General features: G+C 37.0%; 1 protein-coding gene across 6 annotated transcripts; it reads left to right on the forward strand.

Annotated features, from left to right (window-relative positions):
* The first annotated feature begins 446 nt into the window (after positions 1-446).
* On the forward strand, positions 447-11,623 carry LOC125212998 (mediator of RNA polymerase II transcription subunit 23). Of its 6 annotated transcripts, none has more exons than XM_048113324.1 (21): positions 447-900; positions 981-1,054; positions 1,495-1,594; positions 1,699-2,664; positions 3,007-3,241; positions 3,457-3,674; positions 3,874-4,081; positions 5,285-5,562; positions 5,786-5,869; positions 6,706-6,800; positions 6,930-7,092; positions 7,185-7,430; positions 8,313-8,483; positions 8,614-8,727; positions 8,837-8,962; positions 9,117-9,265; positions 9,340-9,589; positions 9,673-10,420; positions 10,594-10,775; positions 10,964-11,067; positions 11,147-11,623. In XM_048113324.1, exons 1-21 carry the CDS (start codon positions 712-714, stop codon positions 11,346-11,348), a joined length of 4,902 nt encoding a protein of 1,633 aa, XP_047969281.1. In that variant the 5' UTR covers positions 447-711; the 3' UTR covers positions 11,349-11,623. The 6 variants fall into 6 exon arrangements, with proteins under 6 accessions (XP_047969281.1, XP_047969283.1, XP_047969286.1 ...); XM_048113326.1 differs by having other exon boundaries at positions 9,349-9,589; XM_048113329.1 differs by having other exon boundaries at positions 3,556-3,674.
* Positions 11,624-13,233: the final 1,610 nt, after the last annotated feature.

Raw genomic sequence — 13,233 nt, forward strand, 5'->3', positions numbered from 1 at the left:
GTTTTTTTTTCTTCTAAAGCCCACGTAATGCATCAGCCCAACAAAAGCCCACATGAGAGGAAGAAGTAATTCAACTGGATCTACTTCGCAGAAAAAACTGAATTCGGTTTCTAGACTCAATTTTTTTGACTAATCAAATAGAGTCAATAAAACTACTACTCCTCCTACTCCATTTATTAAAAACAAATTAATATGAATGTGTTTTAATAAGAAATTGATAAGAAAAGAGAGAATAAGAGAAAAATAAATAAAATATTATGGAAAAGTAGAAGATAAAATTGATAAAGTATGAAAAAGAAAGAAAAAGAGAAATATAGCTTGTATTCTGTGTTTAAGATAAAATAATATGAAGATTTAATCTAGATTGAATATGGAAATATTAATCCCGCATACCATCTTTGCAAATATGGAAATCCATAATATTACCAAAAATGAGAGACGAATGGAGAAAATTAAATAAAGAAAAGAAAAACTAAGACTAACTAATTGAGAATACAAAATCAAAACTAGAGTCAGCTTCGCCACCGCCGACGGCCAGTCTAGCCCTCTTCGCCGCCCGACCTCAGTCCGCCGCGTCCGTCTAAATTCCCCCAATTTTAAAATCAAACCGAACAAATAATCCAAAGGCGGCGCCGCCAGTTTTCGATAACAGAGCAGGCGCGGCGTGTGAGTGAATTGTGATCGGAGCAATACTTGATAGATATTTCCAGTATGATGCAGCGGGGTCCGACTCCGGGCCTCTCTTCCCAGCCCTTGCCAGAGATGGAACAGCTCAACAACACGCAACAGCCGCCGCCGCAACAACAACAGCATCGACCTTCTTCCTCCGCCTCTTCCCGTGCCCACCATTTCCACCCCGCCCGGCCCGCCATTCTAGAACTCTTCAATCTCTACTTGGGCGTCCGTACACACTATTTTGTTTTATTTTATTGCTTTCTCCTTCTGATTTTGAATTCTGATTTGATTTTCCCCCTTTGCAGAGGAGATCGCAGCAGAAATCGGATGAATCAGTTAGGGAACCCCCGTCAGTAATTCACGATCATTATCATTATCAGTATTTGCACAATTTCCTACTTACTTACCTGATCATTCTTATCATTTTCATTATTATCTGTAAAAGTTGCTTCCTTTTGTTGATTGTGGCTAAGTATGCTAACCACAACCTTCTAATTTGATAATCCATTATGTTTATTCGTTAGTTAAGGGGAATGTGAGGAAAAATGAGGTATTTATGTTTGATGATCGAAAAAGAACGTTTACGTCTATGAAATAGGACCGAAAAATTACTGACCTTTAAGCATACTTCAAGGGGATCACTAATCGAGTGCTGTATATTATTTCGTTGCTTTCACCGTTTTCTTCTTTTTTAATTGGCTACATCGAAGAACTTGTTAGTGCTGGAAGCCATTTTATGCTTCTCGGTACTGCATATACTTTATTAGCTGTCATATGAAGTATTCTCCTGATAGATTTGTTTGTTAATGTTAATTATAGGAACAAGACACAGAAGCGGGTTACCGCTATTAACAGAGAGCTTCCTCCCCCTAATGAGCAGTTCCTCTTTGACTTTGAGCAGATACAGAGCCAATTTCCTGTAAGCTTTCAGTGGCTGCTTGAAAATTCAATAAACTGATATCTTCAAATTATGAACTTTGGTTTGTGGATGTAGTATCTACTCTGATGTAACTTTTTTTCCAGGACCAGGAGCAACTACGCGCTGTAACAGAATCTGTCCTAATATCTCTTGTTATTCAATGCTGTAATCATGCTCCTAGAGCAGAGTTTCTGCTCTTTGCTTTGCGTAGTTTGTGCAATATAGGATACATAAACTGGGATGCATTCTTGCCGTCTCTTCTTTCTTCAGTTTCTTCTGCGGAGACCCCGGTTGGTCAGGGCAGTCAAGCTATGGCTCTTGTTGCTTGTGCAACTTCATCACAGTCAGGAGTCCCACCACCTTCCAATGCCATTCCTAATAACGCTAATTTTCAGGCATCTAATCCTGCGTCTCCTTTGCCGTCAATTCATGGCATTGGATCTCCTGCACAATCAGGTGCTGAGCCATCCACGCTGTCTCCGATGAAGTCAAATGATGTCATCTGTACTGGTCAACAGTCAGCGAGGGCCAATATATCAGTCAGGGAAAATGTTATAAGCAGTTTACGTCAACTTTCCTGCAAGATAATTTTGATTAGCCTTGAGTCTAATCTAATGCCAGTCACACGCTTCGATATCTTTAACCACATGTTAAATTGGCTTGTCAATTGGGATCAAAGACAGCAAGGGCTTGATGAATTTGATAGTGCACAGTTCTGGAAGCCCGATAAGGCCCTAATTGAGTGGTTACATGATTGTCTAGATGTTATTTGGCTGTTAGTTGATGATAATAAATGCCGTGTGCCCTTTTACGAGCTCATACGCAGTGGTTTGCAATTTATTGAGAACATACCAGATGATGAGGCACTGTTTACCCTTATCTTGGAAATTCATAGAAGGAGAGATATGATGGCAACCCACATGCAAATGTTAGATCAACATCTACATTGCCCTACATTTGGAACTCCTCGACTCTTACCTCAGGCAACTACCACTGGTGAGACAGTGACAAACATGAGATATTCACCAATCACATATCCAAGTGTACTTGGAGAACCTTTGCATGGAGAGGTATGCCATATTTTGGTTATTGTTGTGAATTTATACCGTATCTTTGATTAGAAATATAATATATTAATTGCAAAATCAGATATCTAAAAAATGAAATTATTATGAATTTAGTCTGAAAACCAAGAGCTGGGCTGGAAACATAATAATATGAGTTTGCTTATTTCTGAAGCTATCATGTAATCTGCATAAGCTTAGTGTATTAATACAAAGTTGGATCATTAATCTGTTGGTGACTGTGATTCCCCGGTAGTTTTATTGTAGCAAAATGAAAAGTATCTGTCTCAAAGACGACACTGTCAATAAATACAATGTGTTAGACCACTCTTTTCATTACCTGGATAGGAACTTGCAGCATCCATTCAGAGAGGAAGTCTTGACTGGGAGCGAGCTATGCGATGTCTGAGACATGCCTTTCGCAACACTCCATCTCCAGACTGGTGGAGACGTGTATTGCTTGTAGCACCCTGCCACAGGACTCAGGCCCAAGGACCTACACCAGGTGCTGTTTTTACTTCGGAAATGATTAGCGAGGCAACAATTGATAGGATTGTGGAATTGCTGAAGTTGACAAATGCAGGCAAGTTTTAGTGTTGTTTTAGTAAATCAAGTGTTGCAAGTGTATATTTGTCTCACATGTGAGTGTAACCTTGCTTTGTTGTGTTTACTCACCAAAATAACTCCTTTAGGCACTTATTTGTTAAATAGAATCACATTGTTATCCTGAGATGTTATTATTGTTTATTTTTTGATCAACTGTCATTTTTTACTATTTTCCATTCTGTTAACTTGCAGAAACAAATTGCTGGCAGGAGTGGCTTATTGTTTCTGATGTATTCTTTTTTCTCATGAAGCATGGATGCATTGATTTTGTTGATTTTGTTGACAAACTAGTGTGTCGACTTCAAGACGGTGATCAACATATCCTCAGGACCAATCATGTTACATGGTTGCTTGCACAAATTATCCGTGTTGAGCTTGTAATGAATGCTCTAAATACAGACTCAAGAAAGGTAGTCCCTCATTTTACTGGAACATGGCATACTCAACATGCTGCATCCTCTTGTTATTGCGGTGCTTATTTGGATTTGAACTTCACCATGTACCCTCTAATTTATGTTTCCATCTTATGTTTAATTGCCATAATAGCTGATCATCTACTAGTCAATCAATGAATATTGTGATATTAACTTATCACAATCTGCTGGGTAGGTGGAGACAACCCGGAAAATTCTTTCATTCCATAAAGAAGACCGAAGTGCTGACCCTAATAACCCACAAAGTATCTTGCTGGACTTCATTAGCAGTTGTCAGAATTTGCGTATTTGGTCATTAAATACATCAACTAGAGAATATTTGAACAACGAGCAGCTTCAAAAGGGAAAACAAATCGATGAATGGTGGAGGCAAGTTAGCAAAGGTACTTATCCATTCTTTGAGATGCAAGCCATTTAACTTAGCAATAGTGCTTCTCAGGATATTTTATAGCTTACTATCAATATCAATTGAATGTTGTGTGACATGGCAGTTCTAGTTAGGGATTTACTCTAGGGGAATAATTTAATAGAAACACATATAGTGCTTTCAATCGAAACACCCTTTTCAATAGAGCAGCAAACATTTTTCATTCTTGTTGTTTTGGGTTCTTCTGCTGTTCTATCGTTTTTTCTTTCATCCTATCTCATTTCTTACTTTTCGGGCTTACACCTTGACGTTCAAACCATATAATTTTTCTCTTTACCATTTATTGCTAGTGGTAGTGAATATAGTATTTGGATTCATGCATGTGTGCATTACATGCAACTCTTAAGGAAAAATATCCTACAAAGTCAAAATGCAATTTGCCAACCTTAACTTCCTAAAAATTTCTCACTTCGCCACCAAAAAAATTTAGTGCATGCATTTTTGTTTTTGTCCAACCTGCCTTACTAATTGACAAAATCTAAATCTTGCTAATCCATTTTCATTTCCAAATATTGTAGTAGTAAAATCCACTTTGATAATTGAACTTTTTACCAATTTGCTGTTGCCACTAAAGAAGTTGTATTTATAGCAGTAACCCCTTTACCTCTCTTATTCATTGACAAAACTGAATCCAGCTTATATTTGTGTTTATTTGTAAATGTTATTATGGATGATCAATGGGAAATATTGGTTGAGTAAATAAATTTATTGAATTTTTCTTTCTTTTTTACTCTTACTTTCTCATTATCCCTTTTGTGGGATTAGTTTCCCTATCTTTTGTTTGAGTGGAAGAAGGCACCTTCCCTCTTGCCAGTGGAGGTTTATTTCTCCCCTTTTTTTATGTTAGTTCTCTTTCATTTGATTCATTTGAATTGGTTCTCTCGCGAGGAAGGTTTTGATCTTCAATTGATTGTTTTTCTCATGTGGAAATGGAAGCAGTCACTCTACCATCTCAAATTTAGACTAAAGTCTTTTTGTCTAAATCTGCTAAACATGTGCTCATGAATTGTTTGATATTTATATCATTACAATTTGTACTACTGAATCACACACCCTATAAACCTTATGCCGCTCAGTTAGTTGTGCTTCATTAATCTAGTACTAGTTTTTTTTTAATAAAAAAAAATAGTACCTTAACAAACAATGTGTTGTCTCTCAGGTGAAAGGATCATGGACTATATGAATATGGATGAAAGGTCAATTGGTATGTTTTGGGTTGTCTCATACACTATGGCACAGCCCGCTTGTGAAACAGTCATGCACTGGTTAACCTCAGCTGGAGTAACAGAGATACCAGGAACAAATCTACAGCCAAATGAAAGGTTGATGGTGATGCAGGAAGTCAGCCCATTGCCAGTATCGCTGTTATCTGGGTTTTCAATAAATTTATGTCTGAAACTTGCATATCAGATGGAAGAGTCTTTGTTTTCTGGACAGGTAAAATGATGTCAGCATTATTTACATGAAAGCATTTGTAAGTGGATGAACATCAATATAAATTTCCTCGGGATAGTTCGAATATCCTTTGGAAAGAGTAGTTTGGTGTGTTCTACCCTGTTAACAAGTTGTCTGCTCTTGTGTGCCTGTTACCTTCATTATAACTCGATGATTTTCCTTGGGTTCATTTCATTGAATTTGGCTATATTTTACACTGGAACAGGTTGTACCTAGCATTGCAATGGTAGAAACATACGTTCGAGTATTGCTCATTTCACCTCATGCACTATTTCGCTCACTCATGACGGTAATTATTCCTTTCATTTGGATATAAGCCATAGATTCCAACTGGAGATGGGGAGGTTTCGTTTTAAACCTCAGTTCCCCGAAACCGTAATGATTCAAAAATAAGATTTGTTCTGAAAAATTTCAACTGGGATGAAATCAAATCAAGGTTTTAAAAGGTGTTTTCAAGCCTTGGGAGGTTCTGAAGAGGCCCCGCAAGGCACAAGCCTGAGGCTTGAATCATAAAAACACACAAAAATCATAACAAATATATAAAACATATGATAATTATCACTAGTTAAGTATTTTAAATTCCGAAGTAAGATAAGGATGATAATATTAAAGTCTTATAATCAAATAGCCATAATCAAATGTCTAAGAATATGAAATTAAAGCCTTTTAGAGCATTAGGACTGTGATTTAGTCTTATTTCATTTAATTAGGGCCATGTAAAAACAGCCTGCTTCAGATTAAGGCTTAAAAGTCAAATTAAAACAGTAAGAAACCTGCTTGAAAGCCATAAAATGGGAGGTGTGCACCTCTTTCGCAGCAGTTAGGAGAGTCCTAAGAGGCGTTTACCTGGCACCACCTCGCGCTAAGGCACTTCAGAAGAACATCTTTAGGAACCACGAGCCGAACTAGAAACTGACCAAACTTCCAAATTTTTATGGTTCGGTTTGGTTTTTCAGTTACTGTTAGATTTTCAAGTTGAAATTCTTTACTCTTACAGTTGAAATATCTGGGAGTAAACAATAGCCAGTATATATGACTTCATTTTCGTATTCAACAAAATAAAGTTTTATAGTCTCATACTATCATTTTCTAATTTTATAAGCACTTGCTACTTTGTCTTACTAGCTACTGTCTCCGAAGAATCAAAACCCACTGAGTAAACCTGCTGCTTCTCTTCTGGTGTTTGAAATTCTGAACTATCGGTTACTTTCACTCTACAGGTAATGAACATTATCTCGGTTTCTTGTGTTTGTTCAGGGCTTTATGTTTTTACTGAAGCCAAGAGTTGTTTGGCATGCTGTCAAATGGAAATGATCAAACATTCTTCTTAAATGTATGCTTTTTTTTAGGTACCAAGGGAAAAACAAAGGTTTAATTCATGATGTCACAAAAATTATTGCTACACTGAAGGGAAAACGTGGTGACCATCGTATTTTTCGGCTGGCTGAGAATTTATGCATGAATCTTATATTATCAATGAGGGAATTTTTCTCTGTGAAGAGGGATGGAAAGGTGGCAGAAAATATCAATTTATTTTTCTTTTATAGATTGCCTTGGCAAACCCAGGTCAGACTTACTTTTGTCTTGTCAATGCTCTCTCACAGGGTCCAACCGAGTTTACGGAAACTATAAATCGGATAACAATAACCACTCTTGCCATCATTATTAAAACTCATGGGATTGCGGAGGTTGAACACCTGCTATACCTTCAAACAATTCTGGAACAGATACTTGCCACCAGCCAACATGCATGGTCAGAGAAGACCCTCCGCCACTTCCCTCCTATTTTGCGAGAGGCCTTAGCTGGTCGGATAGATAATAGGGGCTTGGCCACTCAAGCATGGCAACAGGTACTAGATACAATGTCTCTCTCTTAGCCATGCACCCACCTGCGGTGTATTGATGCAAATCCAATAGGCTCTGGTTAGATACCCAAAGGGAGTTCCAATGGTTGCAGAGATGCTCTTCAGCTTATGCTAAAAGTTGTTCATACCTTTACATTATCTTTGCATCAGTTGGGACATCACACTTCTCTACACACAAATGTACTAACATTATTAACTATCATTCCTGATCGAATGAAGCGATGTCAGTTGCAAAATGCCTTTTCCTTTATCTTCATTTTTTGGTGGGAGGGTAGTTGTCCATTCATCAATTGCAGCGCTAAACATTAGCATACACATGATAGCTATTAAAGTGGGGATTGATTCTCCGGAAGAAATCTCTGGGTACAAGAAGAGTAGATACAGCTCTAAAGTCTCAGGGTACACATGATCTACATTTTATCTCAGAAGTCAGAACCATATTCACATACTAGAATAATATAGAACTCCTGACATCAGAGCCATCCATCTTTTTTTAGAAAGATTCTTCTTTTCTCCTTCATTTCAAATATTTAAGTTTATAATGTTGCAACTTACTTACTGACTTTGGGTAGCAGAACATCTGAACATTACTTCGTTGTAAATTCTCCAGAAAATTATCTAGTAAACACTGAAGGCTCAGTAATAACCTTTGCAGTATAAAGAGGACATACAATAAGTTAACAATGAACATGAAAATGAACATGGAACTGTAAATTCCTTGGTTAGTAACTCCTTTCTATATTTTTTCTTGTTTGACCATTTTTGAGGCACCATAGTGATTGGTATCATTCTTTGCCTTCCTTTTTATAATTCTGAAATGTATGCCTCATGATTATACAATTCTAACATATGTATGGCCATTGGCAGGCAGAAACAACTGTGCTCAATCAATGCACTCAGCTTCTATCTTCATCTGCTGATCCTACGTATGTCATGACTTACATTAATCACAGTTTTCCTCAACACCGTCAATATCTTTGCTCTGGTGCATGGATACTGATGTATGGCCACCCTGAGAGCATTAACAGTATACATCTTGTAAGTTTCTCCAGGCATAAAATGCAAGAAGTATATTATGATTGGGAGCATTGCTCTGTTGCAAGAAATATGTTATAATTGTAACTTTGCTGTCTTACGTGCATGCATATGATTGTATGATGTTATTCAGGGTCGCGTCCTGAGAGAATTTTCCCCTGAAGAAGTTACTGCCAATATCTATACAATGGTGGATGTCCTATTGCATCATTTCAATCTAGAACTTCAGTGTGGGCGGTCTTTGCAGGTTTGTCCCCCCTCCTGAAATTTGGTTTCCAACTCCAGGGCTCTACTTTTTGTTGCTACTGGTGGTAGGTAAAGTGTATGAGTAAAGGTCCAATTTTCTCTCTGATCAGGAGCTTATGATGAAAGCTTGTGCCAACCTTGCATTCTTCATTTGGACTCATGAACTATTGCCATTAGACATTTTACTGCTAGCACTTATTGATAGAGATGACGATCCCCATGCTCTGCGAATTGTGGTATGTTCACTTTATAGGCTTGTTTCATATTATTTCTGATTTTTACTCCACTATAACATTACTATTTATTGGTAATATATGGACTTCTTCTTCCAAATTCTTAAGGTTACCGATGCACTGACAGAGTAACAAAATTTTCTTTCCCTCCAAATAGATAAGCATACTTGACAGCAAAGAACTTCAACAAAGGGTGAAACTGTATCTTATGAATCGTGGTCCAGCTGAGCATTGGCTTTACTCTGGAGTTTTTAAGCGTACCGAATTGCAAAAGGCCCTTGGAAATCATCTGTCGTGGAAGGAAAGGTGATATTCCTCATTGCTCACATAATTCGATTATTCATTTTCCCAAAATAGAATTGACTATTTATACGATTTAGTGTTAGCAGGTACCCGACATTTTTTGATGATATTGCTGCAAGATTGCTCCCGGTGATTCCCCTAATCATTTATAGGTTTATCGAGAATGATGCTTTTGATGCTGCTGACAGAGTTCTGCATGTTTATGCATCATTCCTTCATTACTATCCTTTGAATTTCACCTTTGTGCGTGATATACTAGCCTATTTCTATGGTCATCTTCCAAGCAAACTTATCATTCGGATATTGACTGTATTAGACGTGAAAAAGGTGATGATTGATTGCTCTTCATCCAGATATTTTCGGACTTTTTTTACGAGATCAATGTTTTCATCTTCCTGTTGCTTTTTCAGATACCATTTTCTGAAGCCTTCCCTCAGCATATCAACTCGTCTAATGCTCCTCCACTAGACTATTTTGCTACACTTCTACTGGGCCTGGTGAATCATGTAATTCCTCCCCTGAATAACTCCTCTAAGAACGGACAAGTTGGAGAAGCCTCAAATGCTTCTGTGCGAGCGCCGCATAACAAGGCTCAAGCAACATCACAGGGTGGTCCATCCGTTGCTCCTGAAGGCCAGAAACCATTCTATCAGCTCCAGGATCCTGGCACATATACACAGTTGATTCTTGAAACGGCTGTTATAGAAATCCTCTCTCTTCCTATAACTGCATCCCAGATTGTATCCTCACTTGTTCAAATCGTTGTTCACATACAACCAACTCTGGTCCAATCCAGCAATGGAACTAGTGTCGGCCAAAGTTCTGTGTTACCTACTTCTCCATCAGGGGGAAGCACTGATTCCTTGGGCGCTACTAGGACTCCCACAGCAGCAGGATTAAGTAACTCTAACTTTGTTTGGCGAAGTGGTTATACGTGTCAACAGTTGTCTTGCTTGTTGATCCAAGCTTGTGGCCTGCTTTTGGCTCAGCTACCTCCTGAGTTTCATATTCAACTCTATATAGAGGCGGCACGTGTAATAAAGGAGAGCTGGTGGCTTTCCGATGGGAAAAGATCAGTCTCTGAATTAGAATCTGCCGTTTGCTATGCTTTATTAGATCCAACATGGGCTGCCCAGGACAACACCTCTACAGCCATTGGTACGAGTTTCCGGGCATATAATCAATTTAGTTATTCTTACTCTTTATACCCGTGGCTCAGTAATTTATTGTTTTTTTTCGGGATTACATGATGCAAAAAGCCATTTTATGATGAATTAAGTTAAAGGACTTATTTTTGGAGCTCAGATCATTGCTCATATTGGCATATACAGGTAATGTGGTGGCACTCTTACATGCTTTCTTCAGTAACCTTCCTCTAGAGTGGCTGGAGGGGACACATCTCATTATCAAGCATCTCAGACCCGTGACATCAATAGCTGGATTGAGAATAGCTTTCCGTATTATAGGACCTTTGCTCCCTCGATTGGCCAATGCTCACACCCTCTTCAATAAGGTATGAGTATGCTAAACTCTGAAACAACAGATTATTGCAATACAGGTCATCCCTTCGCTTTGGCAATTACCCGAAGAGGAAATAGTTGGTTAAAAAATCCCGTTGAATTGTTCTGTTGCATAATTATTACACTAGTCTTGTCTTGGTTGTAGAAATAGTCATTACTAACATTTCAACGTTATTGCCAGACGCTATCGGTGCTGTTAAGTGTAATGGCCGATGTCTTTGGAAGGAATTCACAGCCGTCAGCTCCTGTCCAAGCATCTGAGATAGCTGATATTATAGACTTCCTGTAAGCATATGTTAATCTTAAAAACAAGACAATGTTCATACTTCTTTAGGTGATGAAATAAAGAGGAATTTCTGTGCAGGCACCATATAGTTCATTACGAAGGGCAAGGAGGACCCGTGCAAGCAAGCAGCAAGCCGAGAGCGGAAGTGCTGGCTCTCATCGGAAGAGCAGCTGAAAGTTTCAGCCCAGATGTACAGCATCTTATGACTCACTTAAAAGCCGATGTGAACTGTTCGATATATGCAGCTACACATCCAAAGTTTGTTCAGAACGGCAGTTAATCGGTTATGTCGACGCAACTCAAGATGAGCATCCGAAGATAGATGGCAGCTGCAGTTGATGAAAGAGACATAAATGAAAGTGGCTGTAGAAAATGTTTTTCTTCTGTTCACTTTCTTGCAAAGATGAGATTTCTCATTGGTTTTGTTTTTATGTTTAGTAAGTTTCTGATAGGGACGTGGTATTTTATTTTATTCTGGAAGGGAGCTGATAATCTCTATGTATAATTAGTTAGCTTATTTTATGTTTTATTATTTAGTTATTATGTTTTGATTTACTTTCTCTAGCGGTTAAGATTTTATTTGCTTTCTAGTTAATATAGATCTTTTTGTATTCCCCATATTATAAATATGTGTGGAGTCTTTTATTATCATTAAGCAAAATGAATTAGATAAATATTTATCACTCTCCGGTTCTCCCTCTTGGAGAAACCGATTTCTCTATCCCAGAATTCCTTTGATAGGTAAAATCCTATCAGTTTCTTACTCCAATAATGAGCATTGTTAGATAGATTTTATTATAAATGGTGACTTTGGAAAAGATATAACCGTAAATAGTACAACTACCATAAAAACAATATAACTAGAATTCCAACACTGGGAAAAAAAATTCAAATTTGACATTGCAGTAATAACATTTAGTTTGATTAGTTGGATTGTATTTTCAATGATGAGATACCAGAGTTCAATTTCCTACCATTAGGAATATAATTGGGCCCATTTCTAGGTAACCCATGGTTGAGAGAGAGAGATCGATTCAATGGGCCAATGGATCTTTGGGCTTTAGTAGTATATATAGTTTTATTTTCTTATTGTTTTAAATATTACTTTTCATATCTACTTAAATTCACACACTTTCTTTTTAAGATATTTCACTCAAAATGGTACACTTTAAAAAATAAAACTATGTTATATCTACTTTAATTTCTTTTTACATAATATATTAAAATCTTGTGCTAAAAAAGAAATGTTTTGCTTTGAATTGGATGGAGCAAGTATTTCCTTAAATGAAACACACATGAACACGTTTTTTGTAAGTGAATCAAGGTATTTACTTTCTCCTAATCTCTCTTTATTAAATATATTAAAATTTTGTGTCTAAAAATAAATGTTTCGCTTCGAGACATAGCAAATGTTTTCTAAAATGAAGTTTACATTACCATGATTTTTGTAAGTGAATCAGGGTGTGCAATTAGGAGGCTTCTTTAATGAAATATACATGAACATGTTTTTATTAAGTGAATCCAAAAGAAAAAAAAGGTATATAATTTGTCATCCTAATTATACACATTTTTTTCATAAAATCTCTGAAACTCATTCAGATAACAAAAAGTTCAACATAACCTTGTAAGCAAATCATTAAAATTTCGAATACGACAAAAAAATGTTTTAAAAAATACTACTCCATATTTATGAGTTGGGAATTAAGTCAACAAAATAAATGCCTAACTTAGCCTTAGGACCACCATTCTCAATTTTATTCATCACCAAAACTTTACTTTATCACAGATTTTCTATATTAATTACACTTAGAAAACGTCAAGATACACTGAATTAGAATGCAAGAGCTCTTTATTTCATAAGAAATATTCAACAAAACAGAATAACTACATTAAGCATTGAAAAAAATATATTAATTGCTTCATGAATTTGTCCCAAACCATCACCGCCAACAAAGGGTTGGAATATGCAATTTTGTAGACAAGAATGCGAACAAAGGGACAATGCAAAATCTATGCCTCTCTAATGTCGAGGGATTTGTTACTTACTAATTTAATCTGTCCCTATTCATGGTACCTCTCTATGTCTTAGTTCTAATAATTGCTTCTTTTCATTCTCCTCTTTAATCATGCATCTAATTAGTAGTACTAGTTTAATGATTGTCACT

The sequence above is a fragment of the Salvia hispanica genome, chromosome 3 (assembly GCF_023119035.1).
Source record: "Salvia hispanica cultivar TCC Black 2014 chromosome 3, UniMelb_Shisp_WGS_1.0, whole genome shotgun sequence".
In the NCBI taxonomy this organism is placed as follows: Eukaryota; Viridiplantae; Streptophyta; class Magnoliopsida; order Lamiales; family Lamiaceae; genus Salvia; species Salvia hispanica.

Excerpts from the sequence above, each read along its gene's own strand:
- LOC125212998 (XM_048113324.1), top strand. The coding sequence starts at position 712 with ATGATGCAGCGGGGTCCGACTCCGGGCCTCTCTTCCCAGCCCTTGCCA. Across the intron at positions 8,963-9,116 it reads CCCATGCTCTGCGAATTGTG|ATAAGCATACTTGACAGCAA; the intron begins GTATGTTCACTT and ends CCCTCCAAATAG. Across the intron at positions 10,421-10,593 it reads CAACACCTCTACAGCCATTG|GTAATGTGGTGGCACTCTTA; the intron begins GTACGAGTTTCC and ends TGGCATATACAG.